Genomic DNA, 25,513 nt, shown 5'->3' on the forward strand with positions numbered 1-25,513 from the left:
TGAAGTGTTGCTGGAGAAAGTGTAGCAACCCTTAAGGAAAATGAATTAGTGCATTTGATTCCCTGCATTTTAGTAGTAGCTCTGTAAACCAGGAGTGGGTATGTTTTGCAGCAGTGCATGGATATGAGTAATCACAAAAGTATTTATAATGTAGTGCTTTGCATGAGGAGAATCAAGTTTCCTGTTAGCTCTGTGCATGACAGTTGTGCTCAGCCTGTAGTTGCTTCTCCCAGTAAGAAGAGTGAAGTGATGAATGCTTAGTTTGTCTGAGTAGCAGTCCCCCTCTTACAGAATAGATGATGTCTGGGCTTTGAGGATGCAACTGCAGTTCCTAAAACTACAAGTCTATGCGCTTTAAGATGTGCAGGAAGTAGTAGTGCATCATCTGATCTGTTCTGAACTGATCTGGTGGACAAGAAGGCCAATAGGATCCTGGGGCGTGTTAAAAAGAGCGTGGCCAGCAGGTCAAGGGAGGTGATCCTCCCCCTCTGCTCTGCCCTGGTGAGGCCTCACCTGGACTACTGTGTCCAATTCTGGGCTCCCCAGTACAAAAAAGACAGGGACCTCCTGGAAAGAGTCCTTCAGAGGGCCATGAAGAGTGTGGAACATCTCCCTTATGAGGGGAGGCTGAGAGACCTGGGGCTGTTCAGCCTTGAGAAAAGAGGACTCGGGGGATCTGATCCCTGTCTATAAATACCTGAGGAGCAGGAGGCAAAGGGATGAGGCCGGATTCTTCTCAGCAGTGTGTGGTGATAGAACGAGGGAAAATGGCCACAAACTGAAGCATAGGAAGATCTGCACCACTGTGTGTGGGAACTTCTTCCCAGTGCAGTGATGGAGCACTGCAGCTGCACACAGAGGTGGTGGATCTCCTTCTCTGGAGACGTTCAGGACCCACCTGGATGCCTACCTGTGCACCCTGGGCTGGGAGCTGCTTTGGCAGGGGGTTGGACTCCGTGATCTCTGGAGGTCCCTTCCAACCCCTACAACTGCAATTCTTAGCAGCCTGCTATGAGAGGTTTTAATTTTCACGTGATAGAAGTGCTGCTCTCATCCTAGGCCTAGGCTGTTAGCCCAGGGGAGGTGTTTTGGTATTTGCCATGCCATCTTTTAATTCCAGATGTAAAACTTTTTTTTTAAAGGTTTGATATGGTACTGTCATGGTTGGGCACTGTAAGAGCTGTATTCAAAGGGATTTTTGTTTTTTCTGGCATGGAAAGTTCTGTGACAAGAGCAACTGCTGAAGGGTGCCTGTTGCTAGAGTTGACCAAACTGGATTTTAAAGCCAATTTTTTCATACTTTGTCATGTGCTTTTACAGTATCTGGATATAAAAGCTTACCTAGCAAAGAGTCTAATTACAGATCCATTTAATTTTCTGTATTTTAATGACTAAATTCTTCTTGGTGATGATAGTGAGGCTGTTACAACTATACTAGGGAAGCAGGTGCAGATTCTTTTGTCCTCAGTGTGCTGTTGGAAAGCAGTAGTGCAGTACTACAGAAGCTGAAGTTCAGTATTTACAGTTCGTGTGTGAGATTTTGACTGCTGTTACCACAAATGAAGTGATCAGACTGTCTTTCAAAACTTCAGGTAAACACTTGAAATTAAACAAGTCTAGTTTCAGCTCTGGATGGTGGCTTTTTGAGATGCTCATAGCTGGCTTGCTTGCTTTGCATCTTAGTACTGAGACATGTTTCCCTACTTGTAGACAAAGAAAATACTGTTCTAACGCTGAGTCCTTGAACGTGGTTTCACCCACAGCACAGCTGTCACTTTCAAGCTTGTCAGTGCTCATAAGCTGTTAATTAAAACCATGGATTGGTAAAGGTGCAGGTTGTAGAGCAGCATGACCCAGGTCAGTGTGGTAGAGACACAGCATTTGCCAGAAGCAATGTGTGTGCCACTATTAACATGCAGCCTAGCACTGGAAAGCAAAGCTGGATGTTCAGCAAAAGGAGACTTGTGAGGGCAGTGGTTATCTTTCTTCTAGGGCTTCTGCTTGTCTTAAATTTTTTCAATTACTTACAGTTAATTTACTTCTCAGCCTCAGCCAACAAGACTGGAGTTCATCGGTATTGATTATTTCTGAAGGCATTAATGCCCTCAGTCTTCTGATGTAAATGTTATTAGCTATAAACAGCTGCTGTTAGTAAGAATTTACAGCTTAGTTGGTGACTGCATCCTGACTCTCTTTCCTACTTTCAAGCCTTCTTTTAAAACTTACTTTTTATGTCTGTTTTCTTTGCTGGCTGTTATTACAGGTAGCTGATTCTCTGCCCACTTGTGAAGCAGCTGACCAGCTGGCACTGTTAGCACAGCCAAGCTGTGAATTAGTTGCAAGACTGCCCTGCTCACAGGAGGTTTGTATCTTCAGGGATGTGTTTTGTTGGGTTTTTTTCTTCCTGTCAGGAGCTGCAGTTCTTCTGTGTGTTGTTTCCTCAATAGTACAGCAAACAGCGGTGTTCTGTTATTTCCAGAACAAAATGCATGTCTTCTGAGCAAGTTACAACTATTCTGAATCAGTGAAAGGCCCTTTTTTATTAAGGGGGGCAGTGTGTTCTTTCTTGCAGGCAGTAAAATGGAGTAACAAACTGGTATGAGTATCATTTCTACTCTCACTTGGCTGGGGAAAGAAGTTACTTTTTAAACTGACTTTCCTACTGGAAGCATGTTATGCTGTGCTTGGATTCCACTTCCTGAGACAGAATTTCAGGTTTCTTCTATTCCTGGTACGTATAGGAATAGATCTGGGGGAAAAACCACTTCCAGAAGTGGCGCTCTGCAGAGTACAGAAACACACAGAGAGCTGAGATAGTGTTTTATGTAAGCTTGATGTTAGAGTCGTCTAGTGTTTGCCAAAACCTGTTCATGTGTCTCAGCCTTGCCCCAAATAATGAAAGTAGCAGATTCCTGCTTTTCTAAAATCCCTGCAAACAGGACACATTTTACATTCAAACTTTCTCTGGTTTTAATTTAGGCATTGCTGCTTTTTTGTGTGTGTTTGGAATGGCTTCTGTGTGAATTTACTTTTTTGTGGGTAGTTCTTACACTACCTTTAGGAGAAACTTCAGGGGATTTAATTTTTTCCTGTATCTGATTACATGCATGTGTTTGAACTACCAACTATGCAAGGCTGCTGTGTGCTTTATTCTCATTGTCCATTTTTGGTTTGCACAGCAATCTAAGAACCATTTTTAAACAACTGCTTCAGAGTCCTTTAATAGCAGTATTCTGAAGATGAAAGAGTGCTGCATCTGGAAATGAGACTCGGTTTGAGCTTGGATGTAGACCCTGTGTTCTCAAATACTGTCATCTATTTAATAGACAGACAGTAAGGCTACAGCCTTACCTCTTCTACAGCCTGTTTCCTGCAACTCTGTGTAATTGGAAATAAGAGATGGTGAGCTCATCTAATAGGAAAGTTAGAGGCAGTAAATGTCTGAAAATAGCTGTCCTTCTGTAGGTAACGGTAACTTCCTTACTGCACACAACTTGGAAAAACTGGCTTGTGGAGTAAGAACCAGTCATCCTAGTCATTGCATGCAACAGAAAGAAGAGTCTCTTCACTGTGTTTTTTGGTGGTGTTTCAGACTCAAAATTCTGTTTTTCTCTTCAGAGTCCTGAAGTTCTGCAGTCTAGGGTTATAATCATCTCACCTTCTTGCTGCTAATTCAACAGTGTATCTTAAGTATTTGTTTTCTGTACCTTTCTATTGTTAACAGTTAAGGAAAAGTGCTATCACTTGTAGCTGTATTACAGCCCCTTCCTTAGAGCTGACCTGGGCTATTATCCCTAACAGCATCTCTGGGCAGTGGACCCTGCATGGGGGGAGACTTTCAACCATAGGCCATCAAGCTGCTTTTGGTTATGAGAAGTGATATATGACCTGGTGCTTGGCATAGCTGAGATCTTGGAATTTATTGTTTGAACTGCTTCCTTTGAGTCAGCACCAACTACAGATGAGTAGTATTTATTGTAGAGCTATCCTTACGTTTACCTGTCACACCAGAAACTTTACATACAGGTTACTTCTGTGATATTCAAACAGCTTGATCATAAAAATAATTCAATTAGTACTGTAACTTTGAATGAAATGTGATCCAAAATACAGTAAAAGCAGTGTAGTCTGTCGAAATGGATTACTTTGATGCTGCAGTTTAAATGTGATTCTTTTTGAACACTGCAGGTTCTAAAAGCTGTCTTAGTACAGTCATGGAGATGGATATAAACTAGATATTGGACTATTATTTAATTTCTTAACTGAGGTTTACCTTAGTCTTCTTTTTGATTTTTCTAGAATAACACCTCTATATATGGACTTAGTAACCAAATAATGGTAACAGGGAATGTGATATATATATATATATATTATATATGTGTGTGTGTGTGTGTGTTTATATTACTGAGTAGTGATTCAGCTGCTAAATAACTATCAGTGGCTGAGTGAGACTGGGTAGAGGGAAGATTTTAATGTAAGTTTTACCCTTATTTGTTGTTGGATTTGTGTATATCTTAAAACTTTCTGTGGGGGGAGAATCTCTTCAAGCTAAGAGAGAAACAATTGTATAGACCAGCTTTCTTTTTGTGTTATGTAAGAGCATGTACTTTGGGTCTCAAGCAGTGGTATTTGCCTTCAGTACTTAGAAACTGTGTTCCAGCATGGCAAGAACTGCACTTGTGCATTCCAAGTGGGTATGTGACTTTCTGTTCTATTATGTATTCCCATAAATGGCCAGAGCCCAGACTAACTTGTTAAGCCTGAAGCAAGAAATGGTGCCATGGTTAATGGGCTAATTATGCCTTCCTGATAGCTTCAGAACTAAAAATTCACAGTACTCTTGGCAGAAATAATAAAAATGAATGTTAAGAATCAACTTTTCTTGAAATCAGTTATTCAGACATTTTCTGTCTTACTAAGGGCATGTTTGTTGGCCTTGCAGCATGATAACTTTTACACTGCAGTGTCAAGCTCAACTGAAAACAACCATTTCCCAGCCAACCTTAGAAGCTCCCTTGGATCCGAGCCCTATTTCTTTAGGAAGACATTGGTTCAGCAGAAGCAGAGGCCACTGTAACAAAGTGCTACTGTTAGGTCTGTTGAGTTTATCACACTGGAACAGAAGCAGGCTCAGTCAGCTCTGAATTGGTTGCCCTGATTTGGTTGCCCCAGTCACCTGGCATGTTCAGAGGTGGAAGCATGTGAGCACTCTGCCTTGGGTAGCAGCTCTAACAGGCCTACTCTGCAGAGGCTGAGCATGTGTCCTTTCCCAGATGTGCCCTAGGTGTGAGGCTGCAGGAGCTGGATGGAAGCTTTCTGTCTTTTAGATACCTGGCTGGCTGTTGATCTCTGAGTTTAAGTCTGACTTCTAGATACTGTTTAATCCTGAAGGGTAAGAAAGTATTACGTAAATACAGCTGGACTTGCCCTTTTCTCAACCCAGTGATGTGACTTGTAAGGTTGTTAACGTTTCCTGTGCCTAGTCCAGAATGGCTTGAAAGGTGTAACCATTCTAAGGATAGCTGGTTATTTTCATTTAGAAGTTTGTAGGCAAGGTTTCAGGTTTAAGATCAAGGTGTCATGTTGTCAGCTTAAAACAAGGGGAAATGCTTTATGCTGCTGATTATTTTACTGACTTGCTTTCACTGACTCAAAAGGGCTGGACTGGCAATAAGCTGCAGCAGTAAATTCAAACTGAATGCATCACAAAACTAAAGCCTGATTCAGCTGCACCTGTGCTCTTGCCTCAGGAGACAACACTCAAGGAAGCTGTTCATCAGTCATGATTAATCTTATTTCAGGGAGGCCTGAGAGAGAGTTGTAGCAGTTTGACAGCTGTGCTTAGCTGGAGAGGTGAGAGTTCCATGTGGCTTGATTCTAGCCCAGGCTAAAGCCTGAGACAGCCATTAAGCACTGACAGAGACCCATCCATCTCCATTTCCTTTGCCTTGCTACCAAAAAGAAACAGAACTTGTGTCCTATAATCCCATTAGAATTTTAGTTATGTGCACACGACCTCCATTTTGAGTTCTGAAGTGGTAAACAGATGAGTTTGGTACCTTGCATTTCAAGACTTTTAAGTGACTAGCCTAAATGCAGCCTGTTTTCCTAAGAATGAGGAAGAGGAAACTATGAAGGATTATTCTTAGCTCCTCGGAAGGGGAACAATGGATTCAGAACTGATTTATGGAAGCTACAGTGGAGAAGCTGTTGATAAATGTAAAGCTGGGATCTGTAAAGCTGTAGAACTGGAATAAAAAAAGTAGCAAAAAGTAAACATTTATCACAAGGACTACTTTGAATTATTTTTAAAGTGGTCCTATTCTGGGCATAATACTTACAAATTAAAGTGCTTTCCTGGAGGCTGGTTGAAGTTGTCAGCTGTGTACATCACTCTACTGCTAACATATTAAATTGTAAAGGAGCTGGTTATCTCTTCTGCTAAGAAGAACTGGAAACTACTACTATGACAACTGAAAGTCAGGACACTGGTTGGTTAATCCAGGAACAACTGTAAACAAGAGACCTGTCAGATTCCTAGGCAGATGGCTTTCCTGTGTCTAGCCTGATTCAAAAGTTGTGCTGTATTAAGAAGCAGCTACACCAGCCTGATACAATCTTTCCATCTTAATGACTGTTCTGATATTAGTACAGTTTAGAAGACATATGTTCTTGATTATGTTGGTTCAGAATTATTTTGAAATAAAAGCTAACAGACAGTAAAATGGAAAATTTATTAGTGCAAGTTGGTCACTCAGTTTCCTCCAGCAAGTACACAGGAGCATCCCATGGTTAACATATTATAAACGAACCTGTACTAAGTCAAACCTGTCTTGAAGTAACAATGTGTTACATATTTTCATCATCTGATTCATCTTCCTCTTTCAAAGATTCCTATTTAGAAAAAAAAGGTTTAATTAAAAAGGGAGTTCTGCTATTGTATACATGGACAGAATTGTAAAACAAAGACTGATGTTCAGCAGGGCTGGTTTCTGCTTAAGAGTTTAATACTAGGCACCACTACTTTTAAAGCAAATACAAAGCTATCACATCCTGGAGGACTAACTTTCTTCACGTGGTTACCTTTAAAAAGGTATTTAACTAAACATGACATAACTGCCTTTTTTAATACACTTATTTCTGAAGGAGAAATGATAGGTGGGCAAGCCTGCTGACATGCACTGTTTTAAAAAGTAAGAACCATCTCTGGATTCCATGAGAGAGATCACAATTCTCTCTTCAAGATATCAGCTAGGTAGAAGTGATTTGTGTGACTGTGCCTTTCCTAGTCATCACAGTGCTACAATCCTGCTCCTTTGTTCATTCATTCTATTCCAGACTTGTCCAGAAGAGCACTGAGATGACACCAGTGATGTCAGACCTTACCTTGGCATATTTTTCTGCTTCTTCCCTTATGTCTTTGGGAACAATTTCATGTTTTCCATTGGTAACTGCAAATAAAAAGAGCACCTGTTAGGCAGAATTCATGCAACACTGTGATAAGTAAAACATTCCTTCTGTGTTTTTCTTAAATACAGAAAATGAGCAGCTTTCTATACTGTTCTTAGAAGTTTAGAAATGCATTACTTTCTCCAACCCAGCTGAGTTCCAGCTCAAAAGCTTTGTCCTTTACTTCATCATGAACGATGTAGATTCTGGAAAGAAGGGAGAGAGCAGAGGTTAGAACAGATCTGCTGACAGGCAGAGTATACTTTCTTCCTTCCACAGATTTCTTACTCTTTTGAAATACCATTTCTTGCATGTAATAGAAGCTTCCTCCCTTCTTTCTCTTTAATCTTTCCTCTGTGTCCTTCCCATTTCAAGAGAAAAAGACTACACCAGAGAATATTCTAGAGTTAAGCATTATTGAAACTGTATATTGTATGATTACAGAAAAGATGCAAGTTACTGATCTAGGCGAGATGCTGAGTAACCCTATACAGAACATCACCTTTACAATAAATGTTATTTAAGATTCCATTACTGTAGAACCAAGGCTCTGACATCACTGCCTGCTTCTGCTGAATTAGTCATAGCATGGCAGGAACACCCTGTATTTCCTCTGCAAATCTTATTTTAGCTTATATCTGAGAGTAAATCCAAACACCATAATGTCTTTTAACGGGCAGCTTGCACAGAGCTCTCCAGAGCTGACTACTCTGCCTACAACACCTTACAGCCTGTGTTGAAAGGATAGTGTTCCTTCAAAAAGACAAAAGCTGAAATACACCAGCTATTTCTAGCCAACATAGGAAGTCTGGGGATAGTAGAAAGGATATCTTCAGTGAAAAAGCAAGTGCTTCTCATTTATGTTTGATAAAGGTATTGTGAAACATACAGGAGAACTAAGCTAGCATTGGCATCCAAAGAAATACTGTATTTGTACCTTCTGAAACCTGTCTGTCACTGTTAGACTAGACTTAATGATGATTAAGTCCATCTACAGGTCTTTGTTAGGTGCTAAGCTGTAGCAACATGATTTCTTCAGGGGCTTGTAACAGCATTACTTTGGAACCTGGAAATTGTTTTAGTATCAAGAAATGATTTAAATGCTATCTTGTTAAGCGCTACCAGGACTTGGGCTTAAGATGCAAAGAAAACAGAACTGCTGCTGCTAAGTTTTGAGCTGAGGCAGAACATTAGAACAGAAGGTTTCTAAGCATTGGAAGGCTTGTGCATCATTTGTGCAGTTTCAGAATTATTCTGAGGTCCCTGTTAGGTTTCAAGAATGGAGAGCCCACACATTCTTTCCTTTGGCAGTTAACGTGATAGCCTCTGACACACTCATAAATAAACATGCCTGCTGCAACACCATTGATGGAAGCATTTATTACTTCTTTATAACCTCTAAGTAACAGCCATAAAAGGCTAGAAATTATTTTTACAGCTGCATATTATTAGATTTGTGACAAGCACAGAAGTATCCCTGAAAGCATTAAGTATTGCAAATGCTGAAAGGATACTTGTAGTTATTTGAAGAGATGTTAATTCTCCAAGTATTTTCAAGATCACTACTGACCAATTTATTTTCAGCCTTAGCAGAAGTCTTCTGGTATCTTTTTCCCCCTTACTACATGATTTACTGAATGACATGGTTTTGCCCTGTAAGTACACTATAGTCAGAGTTCTGGTAATTAGGTCTCCGCTGTGTCATCTGAAATTGCAACAGTAAATAAACTATCTGCTTAGGTTAATAAATTCAGTACTTCCTATCTTTTCATGAGGTATGAACTTGGTTATTTAAATGAAAAGAAGAAAATGAAGTATAACCCTTGAAGTGCTTGAATCTTTTTAGGCAAAGAGGAAGGCTCAGTCCAATCTCAGCATCATTTTTGGCCTGCTGCTTCATGTCTAAGCATTGGTTCATTCAATCTGACAACAAAGCATGCATCTCTTACTTCAGGATCAACATGCTGAAGAGTTCCCCCCATCTATCACCAGGTCTATATACTGGAAAACCAGCAACTATATTCAGACCATCTCAGCATTAATTCTCTAACTGCTCTGTGATACAGATGTAATGACTGTAATCTTGTTTTTTGCATCTTTTGTCATTTCTCAGTACTGAGCTGCTTGTCCTGTTACCATAATAAAAGTAGTAATAGCACAACATACTAGAGTTAGCACAAGCATTCATCTAAAAAAGTGAAACCTGGTACCTAACGTCAAGGGAACGTAGTTTCAGTTCAAACTGATAACGAGCTCACCAGTACAGTTTTGCTGAGTTGGAAAGACAAGGTGGAGACTTACATTTTCGCAACCTCCTTAACAACGTCACGGCAAGTCATTTCCTTCATCTGTAGACACAAAGCACACAGCTTAAGAGAACATCCTGTTTTGCATCTCCACGAGGTCAGAAAGCAAGTGACTGCGATGTGCATAGCGAGCTGGAGTGGAACAGAATTTATTCCCTGCAATGCATCTTCCACTCACAAAAACGTACCTGTCATTACTGATGAGGCCAGTAGTGGAAAAAATAGTCTAGCATATTATTATTCATGTTGAGTCTCACATTACTTCCTGGGCTGTAAGGCACACACCCAAGTAAGCAATGGGCCACAGAAAAAAGAAACACCTGCTTAGGTACATATGCTCTCACATCTGCATTCCAAGAAGTTTCCTGAACAGATACACGTTGTCCCAGCCCTTAACATGTGTGACTCAATCCATAACACAGCACTGACTTGTATTTGAAAGTTCAATCTGTGTCACACAAACACAGATGCTATGTGTATTTATGAATATGAAGTTAGTAGTGAAACAGTCTCTCAAAAAGTCTGTTACTGTCATGCATGTTTACAAAACAAAGCTTTGAAGTAAATTTATCTTCTTTTCTCTAGTTAATTTTGCAGACAGTAATAGGAAACACTGTAATGGTTTAATCACAGGAGTTAATTACAATTATGTCCATAGGTCAAAAAGTTTTAAATAGTATCTGAAAATAACGTGAGCAGCACTGTAGAAGAGATGAAAAGATTGAAGTCCACATGACTACAGATTCTCCCGCAACAGAAGATAAACGTTTGCAGAAGATGCAGCAGATGTGATCAATTTGTGTACTGCATCCCCTCCCACATCCAGTACCTGTCAGACAGGTTTCAAGGTCACAATGATAGCCTGCTTCCTCCTTTCCATCCATAGTCATCTCACAGGACAGAATCACAGCCTACAGTTGCCTAGTAGCTGTATCACCCCACAAAAGCCTTTGCTTTTCCATCTTCTTCCCATTTCAGTTTTATCATCTGAACAAAATCAACTCTGACCTGGGAACCTGTCCAGCCTACAGTTAACAAGAAGCATCAGCATGCAAGACTGTGCTTGCTCCTCAGCACTCTGACAAGATCACACTGAAGGCAATCTGCAAACACACCATTACACAGATCAGTGCAGCTGTACTGTACAGCACACTCCTGTTCTCACCTACCAGACTTTACAGGTCCTGCTATAAAGTTAAAGGAATACAGACACTAGCTCTACCAAAAAAAAAAATACGGTTGTTGAAAAATTACAGAACTGCAGAGAAAATATTTTTTGGTAAATTAGGTATTACCCAACACAGTATCTTTATGTCAATTTGCAAACATGGAAATTCAGATTCAAGACTTAAATTTGAGTCTTCTATTTTAGCTTTTCCTGTGATTTTTCAGCTGTGATTCTTCACCACCACCACCAGTCTCTTAAGAGTCTACCAGATGGACTGAGCTTGTCAGTGCACAGCTGTGGTGTTTGTATGTAGGTGAAAGCTGTAAATAAGGTGCAGGTGGAGTATGAAGTAACAATTAAGTGACCCAGGCCAGGTGTCTGGTTATTCCATGCTAACTGTCTCCAGTTCCAAGTGTTTCAGATATTATAACACACAGGGACAGCAGTCTTTCAGGATTCTAACCTAATTCTAAGTTGGCCTTAGGCACACTTGGACATGGAGAGAAGCCTAGTAATGTCTTGGTTTTGCATGCCTACATGCTCATTCAGAAGGCTACTGAACAACTTCTCAGTGTGCACTCGTTCACAGAATTTCTTGTAAGACATCAGAAGATTAATTACAGTATTGGACAAAAAAGAAATGCCAGACAGAAACTGCTCTTCTGGATTTCAGTGACCGTGTGCCATATAGTTGCATCCTTCCAAGTATTCTCAGCACTGAAGTCCATTTTTCAGACGTAAAATGTTTTTGGAGGGTGCGTTACAGCCAACAACAGGATACCTAAACAGGTACTGCAGAGGCTAAGATGATGTATGAGGAAATACTACTACTGCTTCTCTTGTACTTTGTGTATTTAAGGCATCCAAAAACGTAGTATCATAATGTAGAAATATCTGTCCTGAAAGCAATGCAAAAAACATCCTACCTGAAGTTTTTCGATCTCTGTTTTTGCAGCCTGCCTGGCTTTACCAATGGCACACCCCCAATAACCCTAAAAAAAGAAAAAGTATTTCATTAAACTCGCATTAAATCCTCTACATTTCTTACTGTTGCATAGCATGTAACAACTCCTTCACTCCTGTAACAAGAAGGCAGATACATGGCAAACACTGGTATTGTTCTCTGTCAGACAAGATTCTCAAATCACTAGCCTAAGCACTACCACCCTTAACAGAAAAGTGCTCAGTAGTTCCTCTGGGCAGAAACATATCTGCTCAGTTTGTTGCAATAAATCTTTCACTCTAACTAAAAACAAACTAAAATTAGAGAAGTTCTGTACGAAACACACACAAAGAAATAAACAACACAACAGCCCCCCTACCATGAAAATACTTTGAAGTATAAGCACATGAACCTCAACACTTTAATTCAACAGAAGAGGTGTTAGACATGTTGAAATAAAAATAATAAAAGCAGGAGTGTGTTTGTGTCACCCTGTGCATTACACAAAGCTGAAGGGGGAGCACTAAGACAACAAATATCTACTTTGGTTTGAACTGCTGTCAGCAGCCCTCTTACCTAAACCTCTGTACCCAAGTGTTCTGTGTACAGAGTATCACTGCAGCACTCACACCTCTGTGGCAATATATGGGACTCCTCACTGGGCACAGCCAGGTGGAGTGAACTCCCAAACTTCTGACAGACAAGCTTTAAGAGCTAGTTTCATAGAAAGAATCCTAAGAAACGCACAGTGTGTGTTGAACAAAGTCATGTAAGCAACCAAAGCCCAGCTCTCCTCATCAGCAGCAGTGATTCCCTGGAGATCCTCTCAGTGAAGGGAGCAAAAATTAACAGCTCTTTTGGAATGGCACTGTTTTCCAAATTTGGAACTTTTAAAAGAGGAACTGCAAGATAGAAATATTTTGGGAAGACTCACGTATGAAACTCCTGATGGATCAATCATGTACAGTTGTGCACCGTCATCATTATCGTAGGACCCCAACATGAAACTGGGTGGGAAAAAGTGAAATCAAGCATTTGTTCCACTGACCCACACAGAATGATAACAGCTACATCAAATCACAATTCATACATTCCTCCCATCCTGCTACACTGTATAAGCAAGTTTGTCTGAAGAGCTTAAGTGTTACTGTGACCACCTGAGGATCTGCAAGTGGCCAGGAACATTTTATTTGATCTATAACCTGACAGCAGGTCTTGGTTTGTTAGTCCTTCTGTACTACAGCTGTGTGGCAGTTATTAACTATTCTTCAAAGGATGATCACAGAGAAAAGCACCGGGACAGGTTGCCCAGAGAGGCTGTGGATGCCCCATCCCTGGAGGCACTCAAGGCCAGGCTGCATGTGTCTCTGGGCAGCCTGCTCTAGTGGTTGGTGACCCTGCTCACGGCAGGGGGGTTGGAACTCAATTTTTGAGGTCCCTGTAAACACAGGATATTCTGCAACTCTGTGAAAGGTTCTGCTTTCAAGACTGACACGCATTCAGCATCAACACAGCTTTAAAACTGAGGGATAGGCACGTGATCTGAGCAGAGCCTAGTGTACACTTACACACATGGGGATTTTTCACCTAGTTTTCCACACACAATTTAAAAAAAAACAAAACAGTAATCTCTTCCCAAGATGACTTCTAGGTTACCCGTACTCAACTGAAAAAATGACTTTAGAAAACATCAATATCCCCAGCACTTCTGAAACAAAAGGTCCTTACACACAAGTGTATGTTGGGAAGACCTACCTGCAACCAAAAGGTCTGACAGCACTGTACAGCGTGTATGCGTGCACGTACATGGCCACTCTGTCTGCAAGATGCTGAGTGGAAAAAAAGAGTATTTCTGTAAATAAAGGTGTCCAATTAAGTAAACCTCAAGTAATTCAATTTAACGATCAGTGTCAGGATTAAGAAAGCTGAAAACTTGAAGTGAACAGCACCCACTTCTTACCTTCAGTGGAATATCATAGCCATAGTTAGTCCTGAAGTTAGAAGCCTCTTCCCTAGCTATGTCTGCCAACGAACGAGCATCTGCCAGCAGTCCTGCCACTGCCTGCAAGGAGAACTGCCATCAGCCAGTGCACACGTTGCTCATAAACACAGCCCCATCACATGGCTTAATCAAGGCCTTCACAAGTGAAGACATCAGCTTACAACATGTTGGTATAAGGTACCAATGCATTAGTGAATTTTTCTCTAGGAAAATTAATAACCAATAAAAAGTCTGAACAACTTCCAAGAAATTTTAAACAGCTTCAAAATACGTGCATGTCTTCTAATTTAAATTTGAAATCCTGTGTGTGTGCAGTCAAAAAGAACTGCAGAAAAACAGTCCAAAAAAAAAAACAACCAACCAACTCTGTGTTTTACACATGCAGAAAGCCTAATGTAACTTTCACAGTCTCTTTGTTATGGATTCCCAGATCTGTATGTTCCTATTTTTGAGTAGGAAGTCCCCTTCCTCCCTGAAGGACCAGCAGCTCACCATCCCAACGTGTCGATCGACATTGAAGAGCCGTTTATTGGAACCCTCTTCGTAGAGCTTGGACAGAACTAATTTTTCTACTCCGAAGACAACACCATCTTTGCATCTTATCCCAATTGCTGTACTGAAAGACAAGATAAACAGCAGTTTCTCTTACACAGAATAGAACTGAAAAGGCAAGTAACAAAGAATTAACACAATACCAGACAGAATCATGGAGCAGCTTAGGTTGGAAAGGACTTTAAGATCACTGAGCTCCAGCAGTCTGTGAGGGCTGGATTGCCAACCACTACACTGAATGATACAATGACATAATGTCCACCAAAGTAGCCCTGTTACAGCACTCTACTTTGTGCCTGAAGGAAACAAATGGGGGCATGGAGTACACAAATAAACGTTATCAAAGGTGAAGAGGCTGAGGAGTCCTTACCCAAAGAATGGAGAGCAGAACGCATGCAGTGGAAGCACTGTTTGTAGTGACTGCAGTGCCACTGCCCCTCCACCACCCTGACCAGTACCAACAAGAGAAGCACATTTTTCTTAACTTTATCTTCTGTAGATTCACAATAGGTCCAGATGTGACAGTTCTTCCTCTAACCCTCCAGATGTGCATTGTCAGGCAGAAATAACCAAGTATGATACGAACCATGTCACCAAACAGTTCATTGATCCTCATCTGGCAGCCACAATGAGAACACAGGTGAGCCAGTCCTTGCCTTCCTTATCTGCCATACTGCAGTTACTACAGCACAGCTGGGATGTTTGCTCTACAGCTGTGCCTGACTCAGGTATGAGTGAATGAAAAACGATGCTCAGAGAAGCTGAAGCAGCTCCAGCTGAACTCAGACATCCTCAGGTTCTCAGTGACTGCACATAAGTTATAACGTGGCTCTGAGCACATCCACAAGATGAGTTTTCAGGTACTCCCACAGCTCTCCTCCCTCAGCAGAAGAGGGCTTACACGTAGTAACCATCTCTGCAGTCAGGTCTTGCCCCACAGCCTAGGATGCACTGCCTTATCACACAGGGGTAAGATCACAGCCTTGCTTTGCATCCTTCACAACATTCCTTCCGAGCTGCCAAGCTATCGCACTGCTCTTACTCTATACGGAGCCTCAGAAAATGAGGGCAGTGGCACTGTCGCTCCGAACTTCGCCGTTAAAACGACTTCCAGCCGCAAAGCCACGAAGGAAAGCCCTCCAACAAAGAGCAGCGCAGGCGCGCGTCTCACCTACTGTTCTCCACGGCCTTCATGGCGTACTCCACTTGAAACACTCTGCCATCCGGAGAAAACGTCGACGCCGACAGGTCGTACTGGAGAAGAAGAGCTGTTACCGACGTGGGCGCACCGAGTGCCCGCGCACAACGCGGCGGCGCGCGGCCGCCCCCAACCCCGCAGCCTCCAGGGGCCGCACGCCGCGCTCGGCCCGACGGGCCGCGGTGACTCAGCAGCGGCCGCGGCCCCGCTCCGGCCGAGGGGAGCTGACAGCCCGCGGCCGCCGCCCCGGAGCGCCCTGCCTCGCCCCGCGGCCGCCGCGCAGCCCGCACTCACCCCGGTGCCGATGGAGCTCATGGCGGCGCTGCCTCAGTCGGACGCAGCCCCCTCCTCCCAGCCCGGCCTCGCTCGCGCTCACGACCGTCCAACAACGCGCGATCCCATTGGCCGCTCGCGGGCCAACCGGTTTTCTGGAGGCGGGGCTTCGGCCGTTGCGCAAGTCAGCTAGAATGAACTCAGCTCTAATGCTAGAGCGCCCGGCTAGCTCAGTCGGTAGAGCATGGGACTCTTAATCCCAGGGTCGTGGGTTCGAGCCCCACGTTGGGCGGGAGTTATTTTGCTCTCAGGGAGCACAACCGCCGGCACTGCTTTTGCTCCTGCGCTCATCCCACCGGCCCGCGGTTAAACCAGCACCGCTGCAGCGCTCCGGGCCACGGAACTGCACTGAAGTGCATTTGTTTTTTTTTCCACAGGGCTCCTCAGAGTCCTTTTTTTTTCCACAGAGCCTGCCAGCTACCCAACGGCTCCCCCAGTGCTAACAGCAAAGCATCTTAAGCAGGGAATACTTTAAATCAGTGTCTTAAATCAAAAGACTTTAACAATACCATTTACTGCACAGATAAATATCAGAACTCACGAGTTGAAGCTTGCTGACTGCAACCACTGCCTTCAAGATGACAGAGTAGCATAGTAGTTAACAGAGTGACTCTTTAAGCAATTAATGAACAGTTTTAAATAGTGTTAGTACCTACCACTGCAATCCCCCCCCCAAAACATCCACATCAGTTATATTTAATGGCATTACACACAAATTAATATCAAAAAAATCCTACTTATTCATATATATATATATATATATATATATACTTGAAACAGATGAGAAGAATCCTGGAGCAGCATTCAGGTGCTTATTTCTCAGTAGAAAAAGCCCTCTTCATCAGCGGTGGGGGTGCCTTCCCAACATCAAACATCATCTCCAGTGGAGGATTACTGAGGCAGCACCAGTCAGGAACACGCCCTGTCTGGCTGTAATAATCCCTGGACACAGATCGGCTCCCAAGAATGTCCTGAAGTGCTCCAAAAATGGCTCCTATGTTATAGAAAAAAAGAGTTTTGCTTTAAAAGGAACAAAAGGATCTAGTTATTTTCATTTGCAGCAGCCCCATTTGTACCACACTGCTCCCATTTACATCCCATGAAAGTAACTGAAAACAAAAAAAATCACCACAACTGACAACAAAATCCACCCTCCCGACCCCACAACAAACTTTCTTACAAGCTTCAACTGTTTAAAATCAAAACGAACCATTTTCTGGATATTTCCTCCCATAGAAAAGTGTACCACAATAACCACATTCACTCAAGCTGTGAGGAGATCCACACCGCAGCAGCCTGCCCAGCACAGCCAGCGACAGCAAGCGTCTTGGTGCACCCAACTAGTTCTGTTTGCTAATCCTAAAATGAAACTCTAAGTTGTGTAACTAAATTGCAACAGCATATGGGAATATAATCAAAGTTACTCCCTCAGACAAATCACACATTACCGAAAAGTTTAGAAAAGCAGCTCTTTCCAGAAAGAGAGCCCTCCTAAGAAGCTGCTACCAACATAAAGCCATTTCTGACCATACTTTTTTCCCCTACCTTGTCATTAGTGCATCTAAAATCCATTGTGGAATTGAACTATTTGCTCCACTTTGGGACAGCACGGGGAGTTAACAGCTTTCAGCCTTCCCCATCAGTAATCAGAGCACTCCAAACAAGCAGGTTGCTGTGCACGCAGCAGGTCTCTGCTTCCTCTAATTCCTCTATACTGTGCCACCCCATGGCAGGAGCCACAAATTGCACCAGCTCCCACACTGCTATTTCAAACTGCAAGTCACCTGTTTACAGATCCCAAACCCTGTGATGCCATTCTGCACCTGAACGCCCCTGAGGCAGCTGCAGTCTGTGACATTTCTTCCAGGAGGACTTCATTCCACAGAGGTCGGATGCATTTTACTTCCAATAGTTCACTTAACTTTCACTGCTACTTATTCATTACAGATCCTGCTTGGAAAGCTTCTTTTCCACTTTGTACCCGTGTCTCAAAAGTTGTTTTCATTCTTACCTCCCAGCCACGCCACGTAGTTGGGTTTGGCAGGTGGAGTGTGAACTTTGAAGGTTTTAGTGGCAAGGACTTCTCTGTATTTTGGTTTTTCTACCAGGTGCTTGATTTCAGCCATGAGTCTGTGTAGGAATCCTGGCAACATGGCAGTGCCACCAATAACCACCAAGTTCTCTGCCAGCTGCTTCCTGGTGTCTATGGGACACTAACAAGAAAGGGAATTGAAAAGGAAGAAATTACTTCAGGGGAAGCTGCACGTACACGCTTTCAAAGGTCTCTCAGAAATATAGTCTACGTACTTCAGCCACTTGTTTCAGCAAAGAGTGAGAGAACATCCACATTTTCTACCCAGACTTCACAAGAAGACCAGGTTTAAAGATCAGTCCAATTGAGGCTGACATGAGCACACTGCACGTAAACCCCTTTAGCTGAATTTAACATTGGTCTTTGCTGCAGAGAGATGAGCAGTCCAGAAACTGATCTGAGTTTGTTTACATCAGGAATTGTAACTGAAATGACTGCCATGTCATCTGAGCTTATTGCTCTCCAATAAATTACACTGCAGAAAGCTAATTTCAATGCCATTACTAACTACAGAAAGACCAACTTTAACTACTCTATATACATCACTGTATGATGGAAACTTCCATTTATTCTGTTTTTTAATACGTTTTTTCATGATTTGTCTAAGGCAAGAAATCTTTCCATAATATTTCTGAAGTATTGCCTGTAATAAAAACATCCAGATTTGTTTTATTACATCTTTCACTGAGGAACGTGCACTGCACTGCTTCTTTTCTTGACTGAAAAGTGTCCCAAAGAAATTGCAGTGCACCAAAGAGTACAAAAACAACCACAGAGCAAACGACACACACTGACTTGCTACCCTACAGTAATTCTTCACAACCTGAGGAGTCACGTTGTGCTGACTGCAACCTGCAGTCAGGGGGATGTCACTGCAAGAGCCACCTATAAGAGCAGATTCCCTGAGCCTAGAGGTGTGCAAGTTATTTATATTATGAAGATACCTGAATGAGTGAATCTAAGATCAAAGTGGCAACAGATGTCTCTTCATTATCCTGTTCAAACAGTATTTCCACAACTGAGTCTCTGTTGAGAAGACAGGAGATGAGCGTGAGAAGGAATGTTAGCCTGCAGTATAACAGCACAGCCAGAAACCACCACAGACTTCTTGCTGACAGCACAACATCACAGCTTCCTTGGCCACACAGTGCATACACCACAGAGTGCCAAAGCCTCACTCACTCCACTAAATCTGTCCCACCACCATTTACTCATTCTCCATTTGTGTTCTCCCCCATCACTCTGTGTTGGCTCACCTTCAACTGTGAGCATTTTGGGAAGCAGAAACCTTTCAGCATGTTTGCACTGTGCCCAGCACAAGGGCTGAGGTTAAGAGACTAAAATGCAACTGCTCCATTGCAGTTCAGTCTCATGAAGATCCACATGCTCTTGAGAAGATGTCCCCCTAAAGACAAAGACTTCACTACAGTATTTCTCACCTGATGGAGCCAACTACGTGGAGGATCTTCTCACCATCTAACGGATAATCCACATCTGGAGGTGGTGAAGGACGCTAGAAATGAAAACATCTGTGTTGTTTTCGAGGCCAAAATGGTTACGTCCCCTTCAGTAAAGGAAGTTTCATTCTCCACTCACCTCAGCACTGCCATCAATGTTGAACTTGGCTGCTTGGATTTTCAGTCCACGTTGGAGATCACTCACAAAACAAGTGCGAACTTCAGAAAAGACAAGCAAGGGGGAGAAGAGAGCTGTCACTGGATCAACCATACAGACAATTCTGTTTAATGTAGAGAACACATTCTACGTCCCACTGGTAGAAAGAAAAAACTGGAAAAAAACCCACCAAGCTTCTGCATCCCAGCTGAGTTCAGATGTGTCTGGGTCCTAAGTTTACACGAATACATTGGCAACCCTAATTTCAACCCTAACATCTCACATCTGATTCCAAGAGACTGCACCAAAATCAATCAGAAAACTGTCTTCCCAGTCCAGGAATTAGAAAAGCAATTTCCATTTGAGAAAGCACCAGTTGCATTCCAAGCATTTTGCATTTGACTGATGGATTTCTTCCTAGTTTGCTCCAGAAGATACATAGGATGAGTGCACACAGTACACTCATATGGGCTAATTTCTACAATGTTATATATATCACATAGAACCACAATAAACATTACACAGGAGTTCATTTAAGTTCTGCCCAAATACATAGCCTAAGTTTTTCTGCTAAGTTTTACCTTTTATATCCTCTACTATGTCTTCTGGAACAGAGCCTGCAACAACAACAACAACAACAACTAATTCAGAAAAAGGCTTTCAAAGCAGAAACAATTTACTAATCAAAGCAGTCTTGAATTCAATTTAGGACATTAAAGTCTGAGACTGCAGCTTTTAAAGATGGTTCTAAGTTAAACAACAAAGTTTATTTTCACTCAAAAGAGAATGAGCACTTTCTACAGAACTTTTATCAAACTTAGTTATGAGAGACTTATTATAGAAGCAGCATACTTTAATATGGAGAAAGAAATTGTGAGAGGAGACAACATAAGAGGTGATGAATAATAACAGTGAATAAATGAAGTGTAATATAGATCTTCTTTCCCTGCTGCAAGTTCACAGCACTTAACACTGCAGCAAACAGACCTTACCCATTACAGATGGAAGGCTTTGTCCCTTGGCTAATCCTGTATCAACTGTGCACTGCTCCAACAGCTGATATTCCAGCTCCCTAAAACATGCCAAATTAAGTTAGGTGAAGACAGCTATTAACTCAGGACAACTCTCTGTATTATGCTTATCGTACAGTATTTAACCACTTCAGCTAGATTCTTTCAAAAACAGAAAGAAGGAGATCAGATTTCCATAAGCTTGAATGTGTAACTGTGAACTTACTTGTGTATAGCCTTTCCTGCCAGAGGAAGAGAACCCCAGCAGCTCAGAATTGGAATTCCCTCATAAATCTACGTGAAGATCAGGAAACTCTCTTTTGTCATGAGTTTTCAGCCTGCTGGAACTAAACACAATTTCCCCTCACTACCTTTCTCCAAAACTAATTACTACTGTATAAACAATGGAGTTAAAAATCAACACCAGAGCCCAGTAACATCTTCCCAAGCTATAGTGGGACACAGACTTAACATAGCTGTGAGGAGATCCAATCAAAATATGGTATCTTAAAGAAAAGCTGGACTGGCTGATCTGCTCACACAAAATCTGCACAACAGCACCTTTTCATTACAGCCTTCCTGCTCAAAGTTCTCCTTCTGTTTTAGTAAAGGATACAGGCAGCACCAAGCTTTCTTTATATCCACAGTCCAGCACCATTGCAGAATTGATCCCAAGTGTCAGAAGAGACATCAGATGACTTGGAGCAAACAAAACAGAAGGTACCTATAAGGACACCAAGAAGATAAGTGACAGAAGAAGAAAAAACCCAACAAACATCCAATGTGCTGATGCACTCTCAGGAAGTTACACTAAAAGCAAAATATAAACAACTGCATCTTTGAGGTGCCCATTTTTGATTTAGTTTTTATGGCAGTGTAATCATTAAGCATCAGGATGCTGAAATCTACATTTACTTTGTTCATGGTACTTCCAAGGCACTTCAGATGTAACTAATGTTGGAATGGACTCACACAGAACGCAGTCCATTCATTATGGATTATTGATCCTGTATTAAAATGGCACTCATTCACTGCATAAGAACCCATACAAATCTTTCTGAAATTGTATCCATGGTAAGAAAAAAAATGACAATGTTAAGATGAATTGTTAAATTGGGTCGTGAAAGCATCGTGGAGAAGCACTGAGAACAAACTAGTTTCACCACTTTACAGAACAGCTTAAAATCTTTGTTTCACCTGAAACAAAAAAAAAAACACAGCATCACCTTCTAAAACATCTGGCTTTGGAACTAACCAAGGGTTAGTTTTGGGCTTATCTTAAAGCTATCAAAGACTGAGTAAGCAGAAGAATTTCAGGTAAATTCTTGTTTCCTGATTGAGTACAGCCAGAGGTTAGATTACAAGCTAGACAAAGATATTGAGTGTGATAAAAATCATGAGAAGTATGAATTCTGGCTTCAGGCAGTACTCGTGGGGACTATTGGTCTGTGATGCCATCTGTAATTCTGTACAAGCCAGAGAAGCCTTTTAGATTCTTGCAAACTACAGTTCTGTGGCCCTCTGAAAAGTCATACAGTAAGAAGAGGTGCTTCAGTCTGATCTCCCAGCCCCACCTCCATCTTTGAATCTTCTTACACCACTATTTCCATTCCTTTGTCCACACCATCACTAAGATCTCTCCCACTCAGTGCTACGCTCGGCACACACGGTAGGTATGTAAAACAGGCACCTCAAAATGCTTGAAGAGGACTCTGGCAAGTGTGTCTCTGAAGTGTGAAGGGCAGAGGACAGACTCTATGATCACAACACGACGGTCTCTGGGATTCACCAGCAGATGTCTATAAATAAAAGAAAGAAATCAACACATGCAAAACAGAACTGTTGAGTTTATATACTTATCACAAGATCTACCTTCATTTGATGTTCTGTTCTACCTATAAACCCTGATAACTTGCATTTAGATAGCATTTGGATGAGAAGCCTCAAAGTCAACCCAACACTCCTCATAGGAAGTTCAGAAACTGAGTTACAGAAGTTACAGAGCTCTCCACCAGTAGTGTGTTGCTCCGAATGTCATGCATTGCTAAACCAATGCCAAGAAATGCACAGTAGGGATGCAGAGCAGCCATTACTGCTCGTCCAGTGTCATACAGTATAACCACAGAACAGAAAGGATAAGAGCGTCCTGATTTCAACTACAAATCGATGATAAAGGACACAAAAAAATATCCACATCTGAAGATCACAGGGACAGAGCATTTCAAACAATGATTTTCACTGCATAAAATTAAAGACTGGAAATAAAGTTATCAACTCCAACTTAATCATTCTATAAAGGTAATAAAAACACAACAAAAAAGTATTGTTAAGAATGTATATACTCTAAGACTACCTCCTACACCATGATCACGTGGCAATGAGCTCTGCACTGACATAGGATGAGCTTCAGCCTCACCAAAATCAGTACAACTCCTCAGGCACTGACCCTCCCCTCTCACATCCTTTATGAGTCCCATACTTAAAAGGCAACTTCCCAGATGCATTTTAGTTCTAGGGAGCAACCGAGGCCATAGGACCCTCACCATCTGTAATAAAACCTGAACCTCAGCACCACTGCATTTCTCCAGCACATATACAGCAGTCAGCTGCAAAATCTACCTTGTTTCCTGACTCAACTGGACAGTGAGCTCTACTGATGCACTCCAAAAAATGAGCTGTGCAAGTCCTGCACGACTTCCAGCCAAGAATTTCTTACCTGAAATACAACATATGAATAAATTCCTTCAGATATGAATACAGCTCTTCTGTGTTGATATTATGCTGAACAACTTTGATAGGCTGGAAAAGGAAAATATCCACAGTCAGCACAAACATTAGACAGAGACAACACAGAAATACATCACCTATATGAGCACATATAAGCTGCTACGTATGAAGAGCCTGTTTTGCTGGGGTGTACACGATGCACCACAAGTCCTCAGCCTATAACTAAATTGCAGTTTACTTCATTATCATTTTTCATACCACTAACTTAACAGTAGTTCTCCAATGCTGCTTTAAAAAAAGCAAAGAAATGTCTCAGTAAACACTCCAAGAGAAGATGCATGGCTGATAACTACCAACTACTACACATCAGCATCACACTTAGCTCTATCTGCTTTCAGCATTTAGCAGCAGCTGTTGTAATACCATGAAGAACAGCCAACGATGAACAGAAGGTCCATCTGACAATTCCCTCTACACCATCACAAACTGTAAAGGTGAAATGGTTTACCTTAGGGACATCAGATTTCTTTATTTCACTAGGAATAATGCATCTTGGTCCTGTTTCACCTGCAAAGCCACACCTAAAAGAAAACATTGAAAACCTTATCATTGGTAGACACTATTTAGCATACACACCTGTGAATCAAAGAGTGATCAATTAAGAATATTTCTGCAACTACAGAGGTATCCCACATGACTTTTCTATCTAGTTAGAAATTGAAAGATTCTCAGTCTTCTGACTCCCTCACAGGTGCATTAAGAAAAATAAGCTTGCTTCACTTCTGTAAAGACCCAACTGCAGAGCTCAACTTTGATGCATCTCTGTATTTCTACAGAGTACAATCTTTGGCTGATGATTGTCCACCACCAGCTTTCCTCACCGCCTATTAAAATCACAAAGAAATAACTTCCTGTGTTTCCACATTGGCACCATTTTCACTAAAGCTCCCAATGCTTCCAGGCAGCATTAAATCCTCATTTTCTTTGAAGTGTATTTCGAAGAAACAAAAGACAGCCTTGATGATTACCACCCAGAAGGTCCTGCAGTCCCTTTCTTTGCTGACCAGCAATAAAACAGACACAAGAAACACTTTCCTCCACTCCCAGCATGCACATGCAGCTGGATATTAACAGGCTGCCCAGGGAGGCTGTGGATGCCCCATCCCTGGAGGCACTCGAGGCCAGGCTGGATGTGCTCTGGGCAGCCTGCTCTAGTGCTAGGCGGCCCTGCCCACAGCAGGGTGGTTGAAACGGGATCTTCGAGGTCCTTTTCAACCCTGTGATTCTACCTGTCACAATGACAGCTTCCCAGAAATGCTTTGGAAAGGGCTGCTGCATCAAAGGACGGGATGCCTGCAGACGGGGTGGATCTTCAGTCCCTGGAGACCTCACGGGGAGCCTGGATCAGGCCCTGTGCCACCCGAAGGAGCCGTGCCGTCCCTGCTCACCGCAGCGGGCTCGGACCGGCCGTCCCTCCCAGCTCCCTTCGTGCAGCCACGCTCCCAACACCCGCAAAGCATCGCAACACCCGGGCGATGGGTGCCGGCCTAAAACCCGACATCCACCGACAAAACCACGCCCAGAAAGCGGGCAGGAAGGGCCGCAGCGAAGCAGAGCCCGCACTCACTTGGTGAACGCCTCGCCCAGGTCCATCACCACCGCGGTCTTCTCCCCGCCGCTGCCCAGGCCCTCGTACAGCGGCATGGCGGCTGCTCCGCGCCCGGCACGGACGGGCCCGGGGCTCCTTCCCCGCGGGGGCCTTCCTCCCGCCGGGGCTGCCCGCGCAGCGCCTGATCGCTTCTCGCCGCTCCGTTCCTTCCCCGTTCCCCGCTCACCGCCCGTTCGTGGCGCAGCCGGGATGCTGGCAGCCTTCTCGGCCGCGTGGGCACGCTGCTGGCTCACCTCCAGCCGGCTTCCGTCGGCACACCGAGGTCCCTTTCCGTCAGGCGGCATGGCGGGCGCTCCTCCCCTCAGCCCGCTGGGGCGCTCGGGGCTCTGCATCCGCCGTTCATCGACCCGCGCTGAGCGCGCCTCAGCCCCCGCTGCCCCCGAATTGATCGGACACGATCCGCTCCGTGACCTTCCCTGGCGCCGAGGTGAGAATGATGGGTCTCTGCAG

General features: G+C 42.9%; 2 protein-coding genes and 1 non-coding gene across 3 annotated transcripts; 1 reads left to right on the forward strand and 2 right to left on the reverse strand.

The window, feature by feature from the left end:
* Positions 1–6,715: 6,715 nt before the first annotated feature.
* PSMA3 (proteasome 20S subunit alpha 3) lies at positions 6,716–15,984 on the reverse strand. Its single transcript, XM_065747936.1, has 11 exons — positions 15,913–15,984; positions 15,592–15,674; positions 14,361–14,484; positions 13,827–13,928; positions 13,622–13,695; positions 12,801–12,873; positions 11,850–11,915; positions 9,751–9,797; positions 7,588–7,655; positions 7,387–7,451; positions 6,716–6,894 (listed from the first exon to the last, which is right to left on the reverse strand). Exons 1-11 carry the CDS (start codon positions 15,931–15,933, stop codon positions 6,850–6,852), a joined length of 768 nt encoding a protein of 255 aa, XP_065604008.1. The 5' UTR covers positions 15,934–15,984; the 3' UTR covers positions 6,716–6,849.
* A 126-nt stretch (positions 15,985–16,110) lies between these two features.
* On the forward strand, positions 16,111–16,183 carry TRNAK-CUU (transfer RNA lysine (anticodon CUU)). The gene has a single exon. It is a non-coding gene; the product is annotated as a tRNA-Lys (tRNA).
* Positions 16,184–16,711: 528 nt separating this feature from the next.
* ACTR10 (actin related protein 10) lies at positions 16,712–25,109 on the reverse strand. Its single transcript, XM_065747769.1, has 13 exons — positions 25,022–25,109; positions 23,903–23,975; positions 23,384–23,466; positions 22,354–22,466; positions 21,284–21,387; positions 20,894–20,961; positions 20,650–20,729; positions 20,239–20,274; positions 19,640–19,719; positions 19,483–19,556; positions 18,988–19,069; positions 17,963–18,164; positions 16,712–16,945 (listed from the first exon to the last, which is right to left on the reverse strand). Exons 1-13 carry the CDS (start codon positions 25,096–25,098, stop codon positions 16,764–16,766), a joined length of 1,254 nt encoding a protein of 417 aa, XP_065603841.1. The 5' UTR covers positions 25,099–25,109; the 3' UTR covers positions 16,712–16,763.
* Between the last annotated feature and the right edge of the window lie 404 nt (positions 25,110–25,513).

Source organism: Cyrtonyx montezumae, unplaced genomic scaffold (genome assembly GCF_038088225.1).
Source record: "Cyrtonyx montezumae isolate F1298 unplaced genomic scaffold, pur_monq_1.0 scaffold_10, whole genome shotgun sequence".
NCBI lineage: Eukaryota > Metazoa > Chordata > Aves > Galliformes > Odontophoridae > Cyrtonyx > Cyrtonyx montezumae.

Coding starts and splice junctions, on each gene's coding strand:
- PSMA3 (XM_065747936.1), bottom strand. CDS start 15,933: ATGAGCTCCATCGGCACCGGG. Junction 15,675..15,912: donor TGAGCTCCATCGGCACCGGG/GTGAGTGCGGGC, acceptor CTTCTTCTCCAG/TACGACCTGTCGGCGTCGAC. Junction 13,929..14,360: donor TCGATCGACACGTTGGGATG/GTGAGCTGCTGG, acceptor TTCTCCTTGCAG/GCAGTGGCAGGACTGCTGGC.
- ACTR10 (XM_065747769.1), bottom strand. CDS start 25,098: ATGCCGCTGTACGAGGGCCTGGGCAGCGGCGGGGAGAAGACCGCGGTG. Junction 22,467..23,383: donor ATTCATATGTTGTATTTCAG/GTAAGAAATTCT, acceptor TTTTATTTATAG/ACATCTGCTGGTGAATCCCA. Junction 16,946..17,962: donor CTACGTGGCGTGGCTGGGAG/GTAAGAATGAAA, acceptor TCTATAACATAG/GAGCCATTTTTGGAGCACTT.